Source organism: Staurois parvus, unplaced genomic scaffold, assembly GCF_062004578.1.
Source record: "Staurois parvus isolate SC_StPar_1 unplaced genomic scaffold, SC_StPar_1.0 ptg002140l, whole genome shotgun sequence".
NCBI classification, from domain to species: Eukaryota; Metazoa; Chordata; class Amphibia; order Anura; family Ranidae; genus Staurois; species Staurois parvus.
Genome location: NW_028319936.1, coordinates 1,793,845 through 1,818,425, shown reverse-complemented (window position 1 = coordinate 1,818,425; position 24,581 = coordinate 1,793,845). Strand labels below are relative to the sequence as shown.

General features: G+C 37.6%; 1 protein-coding gene across 1 annotated transcript in view; it reads right to left on the bottom strand.

Moving 5' to 3' along the window:
* RUNX3 (RUNX family transcription factor 3) overlaps positions 1-23,603 on the bottom strand; it is a 177,035-nt gene extending 153,432 nt beyond the window's left edge. Inside the window, exon 1 of the mRNA XM_089665191.1 lies at positions 23,499-23,603. Coding sequence (XP_089521317.1) covers positions 23,499-23,556 — 58 coding nt within the window. The 5' untranslated portion in view covers positions 23,557-23,603. The remainder of the gene's footprint in view (positions 1-23,498) is intronic.
* Between the last annotated feature and the right edge of the window lie 978 nt (positions 23,604-24,581).

The window sequence follows — 24,581 nt, the reverse complement described above, 5'->3', positions numbered from 1 at the left end:
TACAAGAGTGCAAAAAGCAAAGAAAACATTTAAAGGCCCCTCGGCCTGTCTTCTTATACTATAGTTTACTTCCTTACCCCTGGACAGATGAGGAGGTCTCCAGGTGGCTCGGTGGGCTAGCATTTCAAACCTTAGGCCACAATCCTCGTCTCTTTGTGGGGTAAAAGGAATTGGGCATCAGTCACTTTAGTACATTTCAGGGAATTTATTAAGGCACAATAGATAAACAAACTACACTCACTACCCTGATGTTATCAGGTATGTAGGTAAAAACAGTTATAAAGCACAAATTCAAATCATATAACACAAAAAAAGAAAAAAAATATTATATTAGAACAATGAGTCCATAAAGAAAATCCATAAAGACATGAAAATGTTATATGAAGGTAGTGTCAGCAGTCTCTCCTTCATGCAGGATCTGGGAAAGTTCCCCCCAGGAGAATATATAAACCCTAAAAAAGAAAGAAAGAGGGAGAGAAAGTGCCACTACCTGAGTGTAGTATTTATTAAAACCCAAAAGGAAAAGCATAACTCAATAACAACTCAAAACTCTCAAGACTTGACAGATGTGCTCATACAGTATATTAATTTTACACGTGAGTGCAATATACTGTATACTTTTAATTTTTATTGCATTTTAATAAATACTGCACACAGGTAGTGGCACTCTCTCTCCTTTTTTCTTTTCTTTTTGGTATTAGGGTGCAATAAACTCAGCGCATAGGAGGTTAGTACACAGGATACTCAAATATAGAAAAAATGGCTTCACAATCCTTTACTTACAATATTCAATAAAGACTATGGGCTGTAAAGTCATGACCGACAATCAATATTGGTAGACTGTTAAACACAACAAATGGTACAAGTACTTTTCAAGATGAGCAGCCAGAACATCCTGCAGTGTCCATCTGCAGCAGCTTGTACCCAAACCTCCAGGGCACTATTTAACAGTGAAGTCTCTTCCTAGGTTGCTCCATACAGTCAGTCATATTTTTGATCCACTCCTTCTGTGTGTACCATCCTGTAAGACAGCATACATTCCCTAGCCCCTCTCTCTCAGCAGAACCTCACCCCCCCCCTTCCTCCCAAAAGACCTCCAGCACTTCCTCCTGAGACAAAGCTTGGAAGGATGAAGCCCCTTCTTCAAGGTCACCCCAATTATTGTTATCCTACTCCAGCTTGCATCACCAACAATAAGCCTCCTTTTGATTTGCAAGAGAAAAATAAATATTCATAACTCAGTAAATTGTTACTTCTTACTCTGTCTGCTAAGGACCCTCTCTAACAAGCGACAGAAGTAAACAATAGGGGAACTTAAGGGATACCAACAAATGCAAAGATCACAATAATTCAGACTGTATGCTGGCTACAGCCTAACTGTATCACTGCATTTAGAATAGGGACACTCCTGTTTAAGGCATGGCCCTACAGTATTCTCTCTTGTAGTTAGCTATTCTGGCACATGCAGCCATAGCATCCAAACATAGTGAAGTGAATTATCCTTATATCTCAGTTGCTGCCTTTACATCTCCTGTCATTTTGCCATTCAAGTCAGTTGAACAGCTTTAAAAAAATCCAATGCGCATATAAACACAATACGTTATTGCACATGTTTTTAGTCATATCTAGTGGTAGTGAGTTCTAAGAGTTTGGATTGCTGGAATTTTAACCACATCCCTGGGACAAATATGGCACTATTTCCTATAAGCCCCTTTAATATGCTTTGTGACAAGAGTAAGGCATAGGATTTTTTTCTCTATCTTAATCTTTTCTGCATTTACATATAACTTTTCTGGGCATATACAGTATTGTTTCAGAAATACCATAGGCAGGCTTGAAAAAATGCTGTAAATTAAAAATGTTTTCAGAATTAGTAGTTTTAATAGCTAATTTTTATCAATGAACAAAATGGAAAGTAAATGAAAAAAAGAGAAATCCAAATCAAATCAATATTTGATGTGACCACCCTTTGCGTTCAATACAGCATCAATTCTTGTAGGTACACTTGGTCACAGTTTTTGAAAGAACTCAGCAGGTAGGTTGTTCAAAACATCTTGGAGAACTAACTGCAGATATTATGTGGATGTAGGCTGCCTCAGATCCTTCTGTCTTCCGATGTCAAAGGGAAATAAGCTTGATGTGTCTTTCATTTGCTGCATTAAGTTTCCTTGGCCGACCACAGCATCTACAGTCCTCAGTGTTGCCCATTTCTTTGTGTCTCTTCAAAAGTGCTTGAACAGCACATCTCGAAACCCTAGTATGCTTTGAAATCTTTGCCTGGAACAGACAGAGAGGCCTTGGTGATGAAGCATAACTACCTTGTGTCTTGTTGCTGTGCTCAGTTTGCCTTGGTGTATGACCTGTGCAATGAAACTGTCTTCCATAACTTCACCTTAGAAGCAGAGTTTGGCTTTTCTTCACCCAGTTTTAAGCCTGTTATGTAGCTTAATGACTGTGTTTCAACCTACATATTAAATTGATGATCATTAGCACCTGCTTGGTGTAATTAGTAATCATAGACCTGACCCCAACCCTACAAAATCCCTAGCTTTCGCAAGTGTTCAAAGTGTGCAAGTATAAGAATTGATACTGGTTTGAAGCCAAAGAGTAGTAACACCAAATATTGATGTGATTTAGATTTTTCTTCTGTTTATTTATTTTGCATTTTGTAAATTGATAAAAAAAACACTTAAAATGTATATTTTTCAAAGCACTCTCACTTTACAGCATTTTTTTCTTCACACCTGCCTAAAACCTCTGCGCAGTACTGTATTATTGGCAGGCATTTTGCAGAGGCCTTAAAGGTGAGAGCTACAGGGTGGCAAAGCATTTTCATTTTTCATACTATGGTGCAGGTATACCTATACTCTTTTATTCACCAGACAAGTTGAAACTGACTCAGAGAGAAAGGAAGTTAATGTGTGACCAAAGGAAAGTCTATAAAAATTCCCAGTAAAGAACGTGTAGTCTGAGATTTTAGATCACTGGTTATGTACTGACTAACAAGATGTGAAGAACAGGGAGTCAGTTAGCCGTCACAATGCACAGGTGTCTCTTTCACTTAAAAGCTGTCATTCTATGTGTGAGAGGATGAGTAAGGAGTTACAAGATGTGAAACTCGAAAGTACAGTTCTCAAGATGCTTTATGTGAAAGAAAATATTGTATCTGTGATCATCAAGCACACCTTGTTTTATAACTAAATTGTAGCTTTCTAAAATAATAATAATAATACACTATTTTTTTGTTTTTTGTTTTTTTGTTTTTCTGTTTTTTGTTTTTGTTTCTGTGAGTTTTTAGAAAGTCAGCTATTTTTCAGTTCCCAGCTATTATCTAACTATACAAAAGTCCAGGAATATTTTGTTAATTTAAACTTGAACATCATCCAAAACATTTTTTTGCTGTTTTAGATAGAGTGGGTTAGGTTCTCTGCTTGCCTAGTGGATTCTACGTAATGATGTAAAGCAAGAAAGGGATAAGGGTGTCTCTGAAGCAGGAAGTAAGAGAAAATCTTCCCAGCAGCGAAATACATAGACAGCCAGGGTTTTGTGGAACCCTAAGATTCCTCCAAAGATTGCCAAGGGTTCCTTGCACAATGAGTAGGTCCTGCCTTGCAAATACACCAGCCACCTATAATCTTTTTAGCTATCTGTATAGGGGACATTCATCCCACTAATATTACAAAAAGAAAAATTGCCCAAGGGACTTTGTGAGGAACATTATATTGTGGTTAAAAAAATCACATTCTTTATTATAATTGTTGAAAAAAAGACAATTTAAAATTGTTCCAAAAAATCAATATAAATCAAACATGAAGTTTGTAACATGTATACAAATAAAAGTGTTAGATCATGATACATAAATGGCATGGCACAAGCTCTCTGCACAACATCTCGACACGTTTTGTGAGGCAGCGTTCACTTCTTCAGGAGATAACAAGGCTTGTTGGTATGGTATCAAGTGTTATCACCAATTCAATCCATGTATCATAGCTTTTGAAATACATGGGTCAATCCATGTCCCATCACAGCTCCTGGCCAGAATGGTTTGTGCCAGTGGGTTGCCTTTCAGTCACCATCTGCTTCCTTATCAGTGGGTCAATCTGTGCCCCATCACAGCTCCTGGCCAAGATGGTTTGTGTCGGTGTGTTGCCTTCCAGTCATCATCTGCTTCCTTGGGTGGTTTATCAGCCCATGTCGTACTAACATGGCTTCCTCCTGCCCTGATTTTGGATCATGTGCTTTACTGTTGACTAACCGGTTTCTGACCTCAGCTTCATCCCTGACTTTGAGCCAGCTTCTGATTTGGTATTTCATTGCCTGCTTGTTACTGATCTTAGCCTGTTCTGTGACTTTGCTACTGCATCTGATTCTGCTTCACACCACTGCCAAGTGCCTGATTGCACTAGTTCTGGACTCATCTGCAGACTACTATGCCTGCTAGTGTCACCAGTGATTTATGCCATCCTGAACCAATGGATCCTCCAGACTCCCTCTTTAATTTCTACCGGTTCTCCTGTTGATTCATCAGCTCACATGCCTACCCACATATCCTGTTGGATCTTCCTGGTCAGCATCTCCAGGGTTCTGCAAGTTACATCTTTTGATATTTGTTTTCTTCCTGCTTGTTAGCACCATCTATCTCACTTTCAAGGTTGCCTGGGCTGGAGATACAAGAGAGTCTCCTATCAGGTACATGACAGTACCATGAGTTGTAGATATAGTAATTAGTAGTAGGGGTTCCCTGGGACCTGAATGTAATTTAAAGAAGAAGTTCACCTTTTTAAAAAAAATAAATAAATGCACATCTTTTTGTTGGTAAAAAAATGTGCAATTATATATTTTTTTTGGTGCCTGTAAAGCATTGCACCCGAGATCAGCTTGTCGTGCATCTGTGTGCCTGTACCTTATACAGGCAGGCAGATACACACTGACAGGAAGAGATAATGAACTACCACAGTGCGCAACAGTGCCGCAGTAATGTTGAGCCTCTAAGATTAGAAGAACTGAAATCTAATAAATGAAAGCGATGGACCATTGATCCTTTCAGTAGTTTCATTTTCATGTATCATTATTTTAATGGTGACAACATTATTGTTCTGAACTGAAATCACACAGCATCGTTGTCACTCTGCGGACAGGGCAGTCCTAGATGGATATATATTTTTAAATATTAGGTAAGAGATAAACAATTTACAACCTATCTCCAACTAACAGATTTTTAAACAGTTACAGAAAGTCAGGTTTTTTGTTTTGAAAAAAGGTTTAAAGTATATTATATCTTGTTTTGTTGTAACTCTTATGAAGGTGTGAGGGGTTATGACCCCTGAAAAGCATACTCCAAACCAATAAATCATTTTGGACTCTTTTTAGCATTTGGTCTGGTGATCTATATATTGGTACGTTATTTTTCTGGTAAACTGCTGGGTCCTCCATTGTAGGGCAGCCCTGTATGTCGTGAGGAGCTTGAGCCAGTGAGCTCTATAAATGGTTTCTTCTCTCTTCTCACAATCTTATATAAACCAAGATTAAAGTCCCAGTGCCTCTTTTTTTTTCAATATCGTTATAGAATGTCTGTCCTAACAAAGGGTTAAAGATCTAGAAGCTTGGCTTCTGTATTTTGGTAACTCAATGTGTCCCTCTGTTCAGTGGGGACAGACTACATTTGCTATCAATTCACAATGTTCAGAGTAGCTCGCAGTCTGCTTGATGCCTGTTCCAAACAAACATCTAGAGTGGTAAGAAATGTATTTTTAATTTTTTTTAGGTATGCTGTAGGAATGAAAAACATAACAAATATATAATAGAACTTTATCAAATTTGACTGCAAATGTGAAAATACAATTTAAACAATAAAATGAAAGCCTGCCCATGTCATTAATAAATGGTTTGTTTCAACAGTAGCTTCCAAATTTTCTGGACTGCTTGGCCTGTTAAAGGAAGTAGAAAAAAATGGATATACCTTCAGGTTCAGCACTTGATAATTACAAATCCTTTGGCATGTGAAACAGATTTCATATTTGAACTGTGCATTTAGCTGGTTTCCTAAAGTTTGGTTTTAAATTGACAATACACAAAAACAATCAAAAATCCAAAATAGGAAAAAAAAACACAATTACTTAGGTACTACTTAAAATAAATTAATTTAAATTTATTCCTACCACACTCACAACTCTAAATAGAAAAAACAATTTTTTTTTCAAGTACTGTATATTTGACCCAAACAGTTCAAGAAGTAAAAGAGAGAGTTTTTAATTTGGCAGATCTAAGACAGGTAAAAGTTTAACAGGCATTTTTCTTGCGTCAGCACCATTCTGACCACTGGAGGACAGGCAGGGTGTTCTCCAGCACAGCCAGAAAACTGACCACATTTTGATGGATGTACTCTCATTACTAGTGTGGTCAGTTTGAAATAGGAAAGCCGGGGGACTGGCAGAAACACCAAGGATTTCACTATAAAGAGAAATGGATACTTTTATACACAAGTACATGGTACAACAGACACAAATCAGGATTATGAAATGTTGGGGTAACATATTTTTTAATAATGTGCTTGTTTGCACACGAGTTACTGTTTTATGAATCTGTGAATTGTAAGACAATTTAGCTCCACAAGTGTGCAATTGTCTCACTCGAAAGTGGTTAAAATAGAAAGAATTACATTCGATTGCTAACCTATGAGTGTGTCATTAGAAGCTAAAGTGCTCTAGAAGCCAAATTATTTATTTATTAGCAGAAATTGTCTTTGGGTTTATCCATAATGATCTTCTGATTATTGTTTTTCTAAGTTTTGAAAAACCAAATGTTGTTCCTGTTCATTATGCTAGTTGCCCAAAACAACAAGCATATGTCAGAACAAGACCCTCACTACCTGAAAAAGGGGTATCAGTCTTAAAATGCTGGTATTTGAAGTTGACAGGCATTGGATTTTACTATAACAACAGTGCATATAAGACAGTGTGGGCATGTGGAGTGCATGGGCTTCAATTTGCCTTCTATGAAATAAAGATAGCTTATCACCCCTTACTCTGTGATCTAGTAAAGAAACAGACACTGTTGACTGGCTTCCTCTTGCGAAAATGAGTTAGTCTTGGATCAGCAGCAGCTACCAAGAATCGGCTGCAGATGCTACCGATTGAATATTTGGGGTATCACTCCACTCTCCATCTTTTCCCTTCATCCAAAGCTGTTCCTTTCAACGCTGCAGGCCAAAAACCTTTCTGACATGCTGCCACCATTTCCATGTCAGGTCTGTTTAAGCACATCCAGCCACTGTCAGTACATCCCACTACCTGCCACTGTTAACATCTCCTGCCACAGATTAAGGTCTGCTACCATTACTATTTAAAATGGGGCAATAGCTGCTGCTCTGAAACAGCAATTCTAGTGTGGCACCTACAGTTTTTACCAGCTCTTTAACAGTTGCAAATGCCCTTACCATTTTACAATGATATTCAAAAAGCTTTCACTTTTTTTAATGTTTTTTTTTTTAACAATTCCCCCAATCTCCACTTTTTAAGATCAAATTACAAAAAAAAACTTTTGGGGGTCTTTACCAGTCTTCTGTTCTACCACATCTGGTTCTCATGTGGACCCATCCACAGCTCATCTGGACCCAAAGAAACATTTTTACGAGATCCCCCTTTCTGTGACACCCTGCAGACCTGTGACAAAACTGTCATTACTATTAACATAGAGCATGCTCCAATCAAGGATAGGAAGCAGGCGGGCTGAAAACATGCTCTGTGCTTTACTAAGGATGAGTGTTGTGGTTATAAGTTGCCAATGAAGAGTGGAACAGTAGTGCATGCAATTAAAGTAATTCCGAAGGTTTTTTACCTTAATTTATTATCTGAATTAAGGTAAAAACCTTCAGTATGCAGCTCCCCAGCCCCCCCTTAGACTTATCTGACCCCTATCTTGATCCAACGGTGTGCTTAAGAGCAGAGGCTCTCTCGGTCCTCTCCCTCCTCATTAGCTCAGATATAACAGCAGTCAATCACAGCCAGTGAGGGTGGGTGAAGGGCCAAGCTGCACTTTGTGTGTCTATGCCGGCACAGGAGCGAGCACGCACAAATGCCCCCATAGCAAGTGGCTTGCTATAGGGGCACTCAACAGGGGAAAGAGTGCTGGTGGCGAATGATCGGGGTTGCCCTGTGCATATCCACTGGTAACTATGACACGTTTGTTATTTTTTTTTTAAATTTGAATAATTGCAAACACTTTTAGAGCCTATGTACACTTGCCACGCAGTAAACTGTTCCATTTTACTGTGCCGACTAGTGTCCATTTTGCCAGGCAGTGAGAGCTGATGTTTTAGCACATTGCATTTTGTCATATACTTTTGTTGTTTATTTTAACTTTATTGGGAGTTTACAATGTTACACAGCATTCAATTATTTAGACTGCAGCTGTGCTGCGTTACTGAGTCCTGCAGTTCCAAAAATTGCATTCTAAGAGCCCTAGTTACATAGTTACATAATTAGTCTGGCTGAAAAATGCAAAAAATCCATCCAGTTCAACCATTAAAAAAAAAAAAAAATTATAATCCTACACCCACAGTTGATCCAGAGGAAGCAAAGAACCCAACAAAGCATGATTCAATTTGCTCCTGCAGGGGAAAAAATTCCTTCCTGATCCCACGAGAGGCAATCGGATATTCCCTGGATCAACTTTACATATAAATAGTAACCGGTTATATTCTGTGTATCCAAGAAAGAATCCAGGCCTTTTTTAAAGCAATCCACTGAGCTGGCCAGAACCAACTCTTGAGGGAGTCTATTCCACATTTTCACAGCTCTTACTGTGAAAAAACCTTTCCGTGTTTGGAAAGTAAAGTACTTTTCCTCTAGATGTAAAGAGTGCCCCCTTGTCCTTTGTGAGGATCTCAGAGTGAATAACTCTACACCGAGTTCACTATATGAACCACTGATATATTTATACATGTTGATCATATCCCCCTTAACCTCCTCCCGCCCGGCCTATGGCCGAATGGCAGCCGGCAAAAACACTCACCTTTCCTGGTGGACGCCATATGGCGTCCTCCCGCACATGCGCAGTTTGCGCGCCTGCAGAGCCGCGCAGCGGCGCCATCTGTCACCGGCCGTGTACCTCGGACACGGCCGATGACAGATCTGAGTACCGGCCCCATTGCCGGTACCATGTGACCTGCTGTGACCAATCACAGCAGGTCACATGACAGTTGTATACAATGGATGGCTCCATTCATGCTATCCATTGTATACTAGTGTGTCTAGCTGTGAATGGTCACAGCGATCACATGCATAAGCTGGGCCAATCACAGCCCAGCTGTGTCATGTGATTAGCTGTGGCCAAATCACAGCTAAGCACAAAAAAAAAAAAACCCTGAATGAATCGATGTCATTCAGGTAATTCTTTGCTATAAGCAAATTTTGTAAAAAAAAAAAAATGTTGATCACTTCCCCAAAGTAGTAAAATGTTACTTGGACCTCAAGAAATTAGATTGGCTGTCAGTACTTCAGGATTGATCAATATTCAGATATATTCCATAGTTTGTGAACTCTATAACTTTTCTACAAACTAAAAAATACATCCTAATTTGGGTTATTTTCACCAAAGATATGTAGCAGAATACATCTTGGCCTACATTTATGAAGAACAATTATTTATGTGCAAACTTTTATAACAGAAACAAAGAAAAACGTGTTTTTTTTTCAAAATTTTCGTTAATTTAGCAACAAATAAAAACCCCAGTGGTGATTAAATACCACCAAAAGAAAGCTCTCGTTGTGTGAAGAAAATGATAAAATTTTAGTTTGGGTACAATGTTGTATGACTGCGCAATTGTCATTCAAAGTGTGAGAGCGCTGAAACCTGAAAAATGGCCTGGGAAGGAAGGGGGTAAAAGTGCCCGGTATGGAAGAGGTTAATCTCCTCTTCTCAAGAGAGAATAAATTCAGTTCCTCTAACCTTTTCTCATAGCTGAGCTCCTCCATGTCTCTTATCAGTTTGGTTGCCCTTCTCTGCGTTTTCTCCAGTTCCCCAAAGTTCTTTTTGTGAATTGGTGCCCAAAATTGAACTGCATTTTCCAGATGAGGTCTTACTAATGATTTGTACAGGGGTAACATGATTTCTCTCTCTCTGGAGTCTATACCTCTTTTAATACAAGAGAGGATTTTGCTCGCTCTAGAAACCGCAGATTGGCATTGCATGCCATTATTAAGCTTGTGATCTACCAGAACTCCCAGATCCTTCTCCACCATTGATTCCCCCAGTTGTACTCCCCTCAGTATGTATGATCCATGCATATTCTTAGCCCCCAAGTGCAGAACCTTACATTTATCAACATTAAACCTCATTTGCCACATAGTTGCCCAATTAAACAGTGCATTGAGGTCGGATCGTAAGTTGGAGACATCCTGTAAGGACGTTATTCCACTGCACAGCTTGGTGTCATCTGCAAAGACTGAAATGGTATTTATAATCACAGACCCTATATCGTTTATAAATATATTAAAAAGTAAGGGTCCCAACACTGAACCTTGGGGTACACCACTGACAACCCTAATGATGACCTGTGTTGTTCTGTGCAGAAAAATGTAGGTCACTGCATATAGTGTGAACGAATCCTTACAGGTAAAAAAAACAAAACAAAAAAAAACAGTTGTAGTAACAATCACAATATCATTAGTTATAATTTGTAATGCTCGTGTACAAAATCACTCTATAACCCTAACCCAAACACTTCTAAGACAACAAAGCAAGCGCTGCTTACTGCTCAGAGAAAGAAAAGGAGACCTGGGACTAGCAACAGTCCTGAAGACTTCTGTGTGTCTGACATCTGCTCTTCTAAATTGTTGCCTTTACAGAGGTACAGGATCTGCATAAGCTACAACCTTTCTCACAGTAATGGATCTGTTGGTAACTGGGCTTAACATGCATACATATTTTCTATATTTAATTTTCCTTAACAGATACTGTAGTTTGAGTGGAACCTCACAATGTAAGTAAGGGTAAATTAGGTTGTACATCTATAGATGAAGGGATATTCTATAAATTAGGCCATAGATCTTCCACCTATTGTCACTTAGGAGTTAAAACAAGTATAGATTGCAAATTCTAAACATTTAAAGGAGAGAAGAAGGATTGCTGTGCCATAGTAAAAATAGTATTTTCTGGTTTATGTTGATGTTTTAAATGGGAACAGTTATATAGAAAGGTGGAAGACTATAGAAGGTTAAGCAACGCTGCCTGAAAAGACACCTCCATCCTTGATGCAAAATGACAACTTCAAGGCTGTTTTTCTGAGAACTGAGTGTCTTGATATTTGAGTCCAGCAAATCAAAACAAGAAAAGGATAAAAATATTGAAGGAGATGAAGATTATAAGGATCAAATTATTTTGTCTTCTAGTATTCTTTTTAAGAGGGAGATGTCTTTTACAGCTCCCCTTCTTGTGTTTTTGATCTCCTCGTGTAGTTCCATATCCGCATCGCAGATTCCTGCATCCCTTTTTTGTATACAAGAGCTGGTTCCTTATTCCACTGTTTGGCTGACTAACGTTTACACTGAAGAGGACCTATTGTGAGATACATACAGTATCTACTGTTCTATTCTCAGACACCTTCTAAAATTATTAATTGCCTGGCTGTCATAGTGATCCACAAGCTACCTAGAGAGTCAGAAACTGGGAGAAATAAAGGAATTTAGGAGCCCTAACCGGTTGGGGAACTATGACAGCATGGATGAATTAGAATCATAGTAGTTCATAAGGGTTGGAGGTGATGATCCTCATTAATTATGCAGTATGGTCTCATATGCAGGCTTCTAATACTATTTTAAACTTAATCAATAAATAGAATGAGGAGCAAAGTGTATAGTGCAGAGTAAAGTACTTGGTTTTGCACTCAGCACTTTGCTCTCTTTTTTTTTTTTTTTTTTTTTATGTTTTGGTTTATAAAAGAGAAAGTCACAAAACAGAGCCTCAGGGCATACCCCAGGTCAGTAAACTACAACACTGTTGCTATAGAACTTATGTAAAAGGCAACAACAGTGCTCTGTACCAATATAAAGAAGCTTCACAAGACAAATCAAGCAACAAAAGTTCCAATTATGTTAGTAGGAGAACACCTGTCTTCCCTTTCACTATATACTCACTGGCCACTTTATTAGGTACACCTTGCTAGTGCCAACAAAATATCCCCAACACCATTACACCAAAACCACCAGCCTGAACCGTTGATACAAGGCAGGATGGATCCATGCTTTCATGTTGTTTACGCCAAATTCTGGCTCTACCACCTAAATGTCGCAGCAACCAGTCTGCCCATTCTCCTCTGACATCAACAATGCATTTTCGTCCACACAACTGCCACTCACTGGATATTTATTCTTTTTTGGACCATTCTCTGTAAACACTACAGATGGTTGTGCATGAAAATCCCAGTAAATTAGCAGTTTTTGAAATACTCAGACCAGCCCATCTGGCACCAACAACCATGCCACATTCAGAGTCACTTAAATCCCCTTTCTTCCCCATTCTGATGGTCGGTTTGAACTTCAGCAAGACGTCTTTACCACATATATATGCCTAAATGCATGAGTTGCTGCCATGTGATTGGCTGATTAGCAGTTTGTGTTACCAGGCAATTCAACAGGCGTACCTAATATAGTGGCCTGTGAGTGTGGGATTACTTCATTTAGGCGGGGTAAATTCAAGAAGCATAGTACAATAATACCCGCAGAGGAGAGAATAATACCTTTGCGACCCAACAAATTGAAGGGCAGCTCTGTTTAGGGATTTGAGGGGGCCACATAGGAACTATTGGTTATCAGTATTGACCCAAAGGTCCCATAGCTTGTTGAACTGACTAGGACAGCCACGAGACTAGTATGTGGCTTTATAAAGTGGAACAGCAGAATTGATCAGGGCCTTCCAGAGATCAAAGGTAGGGGCCTGGTTAGACTTCCACTTTAGTACTATAGCCTTCCTAGCATAAAAAGTATGAGCCTGAGGAAGGTTCTAGTGGCCCGTGTTCCTGCCAGTGGATTCTCAAGACCCAATAACCATGTTTCCATTGTCTATGGGATGGGGATCATGGTTAGGGAATATATAAAGTTCGTGACCTCAGGCCAAAAGCCTGTTTTTTTAAGCCTTTTTTGCCTCTGTATTTATCTGGTAATCTGGCCATTAACACACTGCCTGTATTAGAGTGCCCCCATTCTGGGAGCAACAGAGACACCTTTGGACAGTAGCATTGTCAGTCTGGGGGTTGGATAGTGTTAGATATAGTAGATTTAGATACACTAATAAAGTGAAGCCAAACTACAGGTAACTGCAGTAACAGTTTTGTTCCTTTTGGAATAAAGGTTCTACAAAAATAAATGAAAAAAATTTGCAAGCACCCCTGTCAGTGGTAAATGGATTGTCTCAACCCCCTAGCTTCAACTTTTGCAGGACAGCTTGTTCTCTTGAAAAACAGCAGACTTACCAGCCAAATCACCAGGTGAAAATAAAAGGAGAACCTAAAGGTGAAAACTAATGCAGCCACCACCAGGGGCGAACTGACCATTTGGAAACTGCCCGAGGGCCCGGCGTCAGTAGGGGGCCCCATGAGATGCCCCTGGTACCTTTTTCATAGGCTTTTTTGAGTTTGGGCAAGGACACAGGGGCCCCATGATCCCCTATTGCTCGGGGGCCCCATGAGTTGTCAGTCCTCCCCTGGCCACCACATTTCAGATTTGAAAAGTTGCAATATAATAAATGTTTGATTTAGGGCTTAATACTACTTTAAAGAATACCATAAGTTCAATCAGCTTGTATCTTGTTGTGTCTATGCAACATTGTGGTATGCACACTTCAAGCATAAAGCACATCCATAGATGTCATTATGAAGAAACGTAAACATGAAGTGTGAAAATAACTAAACATAATAGGTACTACTTTAGCTTTTGTTAAAAGCAGCGATTCTTCTGTAACTCAAGTATAGTGTAAGTCAGCCTTTCTCAACCTTTTCAACGTAGAGGAACCCTTGACATAAGTTTCTGGTCTCAGGGAACAAATGCAAAAAATGTCTTTATCTACAATTCATGATACATTAGTGTGATAGTCAGAGGTAAGAATGCTCCTTACACTTGTGGTCATTGGAAAGAATTACCCCCTTACAGATAGCTAAAAAGATCAATGGTGTCAGTGGGAACTTACCTGAGAGGCAAAAATTGCTCTTTGCTCAAGGGACCCCTGGCAACCTCTGGAGGAACCCTAGGGTTCCATGGAACCCTGGTTGAGAAACCCTGGTGTAAGTAAAATAAGCTTTTGCATTTTGTTAAATTCAGCACACATAGTACCATGTGAATATCCCACATGAATACAAGCCATCCATGTAAATGTTAGACCTTGTTCCTTGTTAACTCGGTGTTCTGGTTGACTTTGAAACATTATCAACAACATTACCATCAATTATCACTACAGTCCCAAAGTCCCAAAGTCCATTTGCCCAGTGGGTGCCAGGAGCAGGAGCAGAACACCCCTTTCTGTAACTTTGGGGGTTATTCACTAAAACTGGACAGTGCAAAATCTGTTGCAATTCTGCATAGAAACCAATCAGCTTCCATGTTTTATTGCCAAAGCTTAACTGAACAAGCTGAAGTTAGAATCTGATTGGTTACCATGCACAGCTGCACCAGATTCCGAGTGCACCAGTTTTATGAAGTCTTCCCCATTGTGTACAATTACTGATATGGTTAGTTTGTAAGGCATTAAGTAACATAAACATAGAAAACATAAGTGGGTTTTTAAAAATGTGTAAATGTTTACAGCTTGTGTTTTAAAGGAAACCTCTGCTGAGTGATTTCTCATTCTGAAACTGCTGGTTGCCTAGGTGTCACAATAATCCAGTGGCTTCATTAGATTCTGACTCACTGACCTGGCACAAGTATGCAGAATACAAATGGTATTTGCTTGCTGCATTCTTCTTCTAGATTGGTGACTCAGAAAGTCAAGCACTTGGTATAACATGAAAGAAATGCCATCCTATGTATTTCTTCCAACTTAGGTTTCTTTTAAATTACACTACTTCGCTAAAGTAGAAAGCGTTATTGGTGGGCCATTAATAACTGAGGATACACACATATGTGTAATACACATGCGTAACCAACCTGGAACAGTGCACATGCAAATGAATTCACTTTGAGCATCCATGCTCATTTTTTAGAACAACCTTTTTTCTAGGTTACACTGGAACAGGTTACAAGTACTTTAGAAGTACATGTACAGTATATGCTTTAATTAGGTTTCAAAGCAATACTTGTGTTGGATAATATTTTTTTTAGTCATTGAAAATATTTTATTGGGTTATGATATTTAATTTTAATTAAACCTGCAGTATCATTCTACACTACGTTTGTTTTTTAGTTTTGAATAGTATTATGAATTGTTAAATCCCCTGTCAGGTTATTTGCTGTCTATGTTCCATTGGGAAATTTCACTTCACTTCATGTCCGCGAGGTACAAGGGAGAGGAAATCACTCGAAAGTACTGGGAAATCCCCTCTTATATAGCTGTCACCAAAACATAAGTCCCCATTGGAAGATTTTCTTCCATTTCATTTTGAAAGACAACTATAAAATGTTGGATTTCTCATCACTTTCTGCCCAATGACAATAAGAGGGTAATAAGAAGGTAGTTCTCCCAGTAAGGTCACAGACATTAATAAAGTTTAACACAGGTCCCAACACCTTCCCACTATTCAAAACTAAGAAAAAAAAGGTTTTTGCTTTGCATATGCTCTAACCATATCTACTGTATAATAGTTTTCAGTGCTTTTTGATATCCCAAATACGCAATATTTTGGTTTGCATTCCAGCAGCCATTTCCCCACAGGCATAAAGCACACTCCCACACCATCCCACTCAGGCATCAACAGCAAGGCTCTTACTTTCCATTCATCATACATCAGCATCAGAGGTATCTACACCATATTCATATGTCTCATCCATTCACTTAACCATTGCCTCCTAAAGGTCATTCATTTACCCATAGACACACTCTTTATTTCATGTCTTCTAATGTCCCCAATTTTTTTTTTTTTCCCAACAACAGTCCAATATCACTACACAGCACTCACACAGCGCCAACAGTTTGCTCAGCGCTTCACGTTTGAATAGATATATATGGTCTACAGCCACACTCGGCACTTTAACCTCCCTGGCGGTATGATTATTTCAGATTTTTGGTGCTGAAAGCAGTACCATTATTTTGCATGGAAATATGTTTTTTTTTTATTGTAGGGCTGTAATTTTTAGGAATAACTCACTGAAATCTGTCTGAACAAGAGTCTAGTAAACATCCCGGGTATGATAAAATTTGAAACACTAAATCATAAATTATAATTTAATAAATAATCATAAAAAAATTAATATAATAATAATAAATTTAATGTAATAATATAATCAAACCAAAAACACTTAAATTTGAAATATAGCGCCAAGTTCGCACATCACTGAGCAAAGTCGCAAAATCACTGTTTGATGACGAATTTCCCCACAAATCATTATCACTCAATTCTGCAAGTGGTTCTGATTTACTATCGCTGTTCTCTAGCCGGTCTAAAACCGCTTTTGACCTAAAGTGACGCTTTTTGGACGCCATGGGCATTTCTCAGTTTCCAGGCAATAAGAACAGTAAAAATGCAGGCAGATCACAGGACAAAGCACTCGGGACAAAATGTATGTGAAATGGTTTGATACAGTAATGGAATACTATGTGATTTTAGTGATTTTAGTGAATGTCACTTTTTGTCATTTTTGAATTTCGCGCCGTTCCGTCCCCCGTACGTCCCGACGCTCACAGGGGACGGAACCCAGATGACAGATGCCGGCATCCGCCGGATTACATTGTCGGGGACACTGCAGGAGGGACATCGTGGGAGCGCAGGACAAGGTAAGTGATACAGGGATCGTGGAGCAGCGCCGCATGGTATTCCCGAGTGTAGCTCGGGGTTACCGCTTGTGGTACTGAAACCTTACCCCGAGCTACACTCGGGAATACCGCCAGGGAGGTTAAACTGATAATCATCCACTATCCACTAGTTTTATTACTTTTATTTTTATGATGTTTACTAATATTATTATTTTATCATCATTGCCAGTGTCACTACTACGATTATTTTTATATATTTTATTTAAAAAAATGTTTTTATTTATCTACATTTGCAGGTGCTATATTCATGTATTTTTAATAATTTTTTTATTTGCTTTGTCTCTTAGTGCATGTATGTATCTTTATATATGTGTATATGCATGTGTATATAAGTATGTATATGCGTTTATAAAAACTACAAAAGATTGCACTTTAAATAACCCCCTCCAACCCCTCATCTTATAACAAGCAGAGGAGGTGGAGCTTTGCTCCCAAGGCATCTAGCCCTGGTTATTTACTGCTTGACCTCCATACAGGTTGGTCATCAGCTCTGAGGAAAGGGATTTGTCTCCAAAACGCGTCAGACATTTGACCGCACTGACAGTGAGAACACCTTGCCTGCCGTTTGCCTGCCGTTGTGGCCATTGTCATTTTTCTATGCTTTTTAGATACATGCTTCGTTTGTGAGTATGTTTTTATTATTCTTTCACTCCTACAATAAACCTTGGATAATGCACTAGGTGTGTGCGCCACCTGTTTTCTCGCTATCCAGTGGCTGATTTCCCCGTCTGAGGAGGGCTGCACCCCTGAAGCATTTCCTTAGGTTGTCGCTGTCCTGGTACCCTTGGCTTCCCTTTTGGCTGTGAATTTCCTGAGGCGCTGGAGAGTACATACGATATCCGGTTCAATAAAATGCAGCATGTCTGCATTGTACTACAGCTCAATGCACTTCACCTCCAAACTGTGTTGCAGTGTGGGTGGGGGATATAAAAAACATTTATTTTTTATGTGCCCTAGAGATGTTTATCCGGTGTGGAAAAACGCCAGTCACTAAACAATGTGTTAATGAGCCCTGAAAATTCAATGTTCATGGTACAAATCACAATTTATAATGTGTGTTGTCAGTGTAGCCATACCCCTCTAAGGCTAAATGGGTGATTTTTCAGGCTAGGGCAATAAAAGGAATCTCAGAAAGCAACAAAAATTTGCTCTTGTGTCCTTCTGCAGAGTGTTTGCCAATTATTACAAAATTAAATTCATGGGATTAATCTCACAGGGGTATACTTGAATGGAAAAAAAAATCACTCAAGAGTTTCCTACATAAGTGATTGATGTGCGATTAATCTCCTTCTCCTATTCGAGTCTATGGGGGGAAAGAGATCAATCACTAATAGTTTCAGCTATGCAATTATTTTGTGGCATTGTGTGATTGTGGGAGATTGATTGCTCTACTAAATTTTGCTACTAACAAATTTTAATGTAGAGCTCACATTAATAGTAATGTGATATAAACATAGAGATCAATTTAATAAGATTTTAGTTGCTCAACTGAACTAATAAAAATCTCCCATGTAGCCCTAGCGTACCCATGTAGCTCTAGTCTTAATGTTTCCAGGAGCCCTTGCATTTACTAGGGCTACTGAAATGATGAAGTCTAGGGCTACATGGGCAATAAATCCTTTTGCTTCTGAGATATTTATGATGTTATCTCATCAGCATCACATTGATTTCTGTGTACTACAAACAAGATGAATGCCAGCAAGTGATTTGCAGTAACAAAGTGATCACCTGTGTAGCTCTAATCTAAGAGATCGTTCACACTGGCATGATGCAGCAACGCCCATTTTGCTGTGTGTTACAGTAGGCACACAGCAATGGACGTACTACATTGCAATACTATTCAGTTTGAGGAATACACTAATGCAATACACTTCACTGCAAAGCACAGATGTGAACAATCTGTGTGTTGCTTTAAAAAATGTTGCACACATAATTTAATTGCATTGCAGTTCATTCACAATGAATGGGTTTCTTAACAGACCACACAAAAAATGTGCATTAATGCATGGTTAACCTGTCTGTGTTAAGACAACACCCTGATGGAAGTCAACTCTAAGCCTAGGGCTACATGGGTGATCTGTTTTCTCAGATGAATCTCCTAATGCAAAAATCCTTACAGTAAGGGATAGTTGAGTGATTAGTCTCAGGAGGGACACAACTGAATAGAAAAACAAGTCGCTTAGAATCTATTAAATGAGAAATTGTGGAGTATTTATTCTCCAACTCCTGTTGACATCTATGGAAGCAAAAGAGAAGGGATTAATCACTCTTTCTGCTATGTGATTACATTGAGACTCTAAGGTTGAATTACTCAGTGATTAATCCACTTAGCAAAACAAATGTGAATACGTTGAAACTGTGTTCAATTAAGCAATCATATGCAAAGAAAATCCATTTTTTATTATTTTGCTTGCACATGATTGTGGCATTTAAAGCAAACACAGCTTCACCTTATTCACTAAGCTAAGTGAACAAGTGAGTAAAAACTTCAATTTCACAAGATTTGACCTAATAATCCTCTCCCATGTAGCCCGATCATCACTGGGTGAAAAAGTGAGCAAAAACCTCAATTTCACAAGATTTGACCTAATAAACCTCTTCCATGTAGCCCGATCCTCACTGGGTCTTCTGGTTTATTCACATCATGAGATGTAATCACTTCTATACCATCATCTCATTAGCCGCACATTGGTTTCAGTATATTACAAATGAGGTGCATGCCAAAACCTAGTTAAATCTTTTAGAAGCAGTGAGGTTGAAACACCCAGATTGTATCCCCAGGGTTATAGTTAAGAGGCTGGTATTTTGCTTACAGCTGGCTCATTATAAAAAAGAGTGCTGGAAAACATGCCAAAAGTTTAAAAGAACACACATTTCTTGAAATGCTGCTACAACAAAAAAAAACAGCATCCATACTACAAATTATATGGCTGTTAGTAAGTGTGTGCCAATACAGAGATCTCAATTCCAGGCACATCATTTCACAAATAAAGGCTTGAAGATTTGATTACCCTTTAGGGTTATATTCTGTATATCTATGCAATATTTGTAATCCATTTACTATCCAAAACAATTACAACTTTTGTTTTAAAATTTCCAAAACACTTTCTTTAAACATGGCCTTCATATTAGTATCTTCTTCCAGTCTGGACATTGTCACATCATATGATCATATTGATCCAATCAATTATTCTGTTATGGGTCTAATGTCAGAAAATCACTTGTCATTAAACCTCTGTACAAAATAACAAAAAATACCCCAGTCATAACAGGAACATTTCTGTTGCTTCAAAATACTAATATTTAATGAAATTATCTTATAATATTTTGTAAAATATAATATTAATATATTATTAAAATAATAATAATTATTATAGCATAACATTGACCATAATTTAGTAAAGTTAGTCCTCAAAATGCTCTATTTTTGTCCAGAATATGTGAGAAACTTATTTTTAACATACAGACTAATTATTAGGAGATATTTGCCTGTGTAAAATAAACCTCTCATGATAAATGTCAGTCAAACTGATTTTACAAGAACCATTTTGATAACTGTCAACTCCAATGTTGTGTGGTTGCTAGCAATCACATTCTGGCTTCTTTTATCTCAAAAGCTCAAGTGGTGATTTATTCCCAAAATTTCCCCTAAATGTTTTTCTTATGTAGAATAAATGACCGACAGATATTCCACTTTCTAAAAAGTGACAGCTTTTTGATGCTGTGTAATAAACAAACTCGTGTGGGGATATCTCACCAATGGAACTTTTGAGGGGCTTAAGAAGATGGTAAATGATCAAACCCAATAATGCTCATCCCAAATGAAGCATCATAACTGTAAATTCCCTTTGTACTGCAAGCTAAGAACATAGTCAGGTCATCCTGTTACATCAATATATGGGAAAGGATTCCTCTCCCAATAAACAATCTTAACTTGAAAAGTAACATTTAAACATTGCAATACTATATTTATGCTAAGTAGTAGGTACAATTTATACAAAAAAAGACAATTTAAAAATATATCCAAGATCACAATATCAACTCATCCTGTAAGCCAAATCTATTGTCATTAGGATATCCAGACAACAACTGTTAACAGCTGTAAATCATTGATTTTCTAAAGGTATAGAGAATATTAACTTAGTAAAAGCTGTGCTTAGTTGTCCAGTTGAGTTCAAACAAATCTCCTGTGTTTTTTGTATTATCTGAACATGGTTAATAAAAATAACTTTACCATATTCACTATCTTAAGTAAAAAAGTAAAATTTGTTTCACACCAATATCCCAGTCATGTGCATTGACATAGAAAAGTTTCCTTACAAACTATGTACACTAAAAAAAAAGCTCACAAATATATCCAAAACAAGGGCAAACAACACTATCTCAAAAAGAAGTATTACCCAAAATATATTTTTTTAGTTTCAGTAACACCAATCCAATTATAACAAAGAATCATATAATATCAGGTAAATATATAAATCTGTGTAAGTATGCATAGTTCTCAGAAAAAAGGCATTGATGATAATACATTAACCTCCATCTTCTGGTTTTACTCCACTAGGGAATCCAGTTAAAATATACGATTCCTAGACATCTTCAAGCCTTAAAAATGGAAAACTGCCTACTCATTGTGACTAAAGAAATATGTAATGTTCGATGTACCTAACATCTGAATAGCCATGGAAAGTACTCAGAGGATTGCAGCATTATAAATTGTAGAAAAATGCATTTTCAAAACCTTCAATTCATTATCAGAAAAAAAATCAAGAGGTTTTTTTTTTTTTTTTTTACATGTTTGGTCATTTGATTAATGGTGCAGATTTAGCAGGTCTAGGAGCAGGTCAAAGAAGATAGTATTATAGTGAGTATATATAGTCACTAAAGCGGTACAGTACGAGATGGGGCTTACACTTACCACAGTAAATCCTTGGTTGACAACTTTAATTCAGGCAACATTTCTGTAGCAGAATGACTGCACAGTATGGTCAGACTGTCTTTTCATCAAAGTTGGTCACCTGTGGATTTAGAATAAGTGTGCCCTCCCCTCTCTTTTATAGATAGATAAATAGATTGTTAAATATAATAGATGTTGAAGAGCCACACTAATTATAAAATATAGCATTCAAAACCATTATTATTATTATTATTATTATTATTATTATTAATAATAATAAATATATCTCAGAATGTTTTCTGCTAGGTAAATTATATTACATCGATAACTTCTGATTGACCTAATTGTTTTGCAGACCTTTACTACAGCATCTATTTGAAAAAATAGGTAGTAAGCACCTGCTAAAAGGCCGTTGATATAAGCCACAACAAAGAAAGCTACGTGTTGCATAAGGTTATGAGCCAATGGCTGGAGACCACTGATCTAGTATGACAGAAACACCACTTCAACCAAAACTTGTGGGTTTACTGTAAGTGCTACCTCCACTCCTTTATGATAGATAGATAGATAGATAGATAGATAGATAGATAGATAGATAGATAGATAGATAGATAGACAGACAGACAGACAGACAGATAGATAGATAGATAGATAGATAGATAGATAGATAGATAGATAGATAGATAGATAGATAGATAGATAGATTGAGTAGGCGAGTGTGTTTGTGAATGTGCATCTGTGGTTTTCTGTCTGCATAAGAATCTACACCATTATTTTGTTATAAATATATTATTATTATTATCATTATCATTAGTAAGCCTTTCTAGCTTTGATAGAATTTATTAACTATCTCTATAATTGAGAAAAGCAATGACTGCTGTATGTGTAGGCAGACACTACTGTCTGCGATTTTTGATTTACTTCTTAGAGTACAAATGTTTGGGGGATGTATCTGGTTCACTGGTAAATGTGTGACTACATCTGTGGTGAAAACAACCTGGTTGAGGCTGTCATGATGTAGCAGCATTTGACATTCTAGAGATTTTACATTGTAGAGCCCAAAAAATTCCCAGTGACATTAATAACACATAACAGATTAAAAAAAAAAAAAATCAAGCTGCGTTTTCAATTTACAAAGACATAACATTGAAAACATTCTGTTTGAGCATATACATGTTGGAAATGAATGCAATAGATTTTGTTCCTTCTATTAAAACTGTTCAGATTCTTAACCATTAACAAAAAGCACACTTCATTTAAATACCATAATCTATGTTGTCCTTCCTAATTTTTTTAAATATCTATTTTATCAATTAACATGCATGATGAAACAACAATAATAATGTTTCTTGCAGTTGAGTGAACACATCACCCATGTGAAAAACATATTTTACGTATTTTAATAAAATTGGCTAATAAGGGAAATAAAGCAGAGATATAAAAATGATATTGGGAAAGGAGTGAAAAGAAGAACTATTACTTAACATCTCCCAGAATGCTACACCAACCACTTCCTAAACCTCAACCTGGCATACATCTATAGAACAACTCCAGACCCCTAACCCCAGAGCAGCAAAATTAATGCATTATTAATCCGTCAGACTGTCCACACTCAGATGCCTTCAGATGTTAAAGAAAATTTACTCACCACGGAAAAAGCCATTGGTAAATGCATTAAATGGTTCAAAAGGGTTACTGGAGTCCATGATGGTGGCCTGGTTGAAGGCGACAGTTTATTCCTTGTGGTTTAGACTGAACTGGCAGAGAGAAAAGGAAAAAATATAAATTTCCTAGAATAAAAGAGGCAGTTCCCCAAAGACATCAAATGTCTCTGAGTTTGTATGGCCACAGGAATGCATAACCACTAATTTGCAGCATAATCTTTTTCCAACATATAAAACACAAGCTAGACATAGAAGTTAAAGCATCGGCAAAAGCAGAAGAGAACTGATCGAGAATGAAAAACAGATAAAGGAACTCTACCTTTTTTCACAAATAGGTTGGTTTGATTACACTAGATGTGGTACTGAAGAGGTTGCAGTTTTTAAAAATTTCAACTGTTTAAAGACTGTGGTTGTGTGGTTGTGTGTGGAAGGCCTCAAAGAGCATTAAGTCAAATGGAGAAAGAAGACAAAACAGTCATTTTTCTCAGTAGAAAGAGTGTGATCACCTGATCTTTGATGTCAACAACTCTGTACATTGTGGCTTTTTCTACGTCTTTGTGATTGGTGCTAAGTTGACTCATAACTTGTGGAGGCAGACGTAAACCGTCTAGCTGTTGATGCTGCTTTTTAAATGAAACAGAAACCTATGTGAAAGTCTGGATTTAATAAGATCTTTTAAGTAATAAAAATAAACATAATTGATGTGTATTTTAACAGAAACAGTGACGACCATTAAGCATTATATTGTTTTGCATTTTTTTAAATAACGGAGGATTACATGCTCATTTACCATTGAAAAATCCAGCGATACCATTGAAAAAGTATGCTGGATTTTTTTTTCAGCAGCATTCCTTGTCTGTGCTTGTATGCAAATTAATGATTTATTACTGTCAGAGACACATTTCTGCAAAAGAATCACATACAGATAAAATGTTGCACACATAATACAATGAGGTCAAATGTATTGCCGTCCTGCTTCTATTATACCACACTGCACTTTTATAGCATGACAACTATGTTTATGTACGTGGGATAGTGTTTGTGTGTGTGCCAGCGTTTCATTTGCT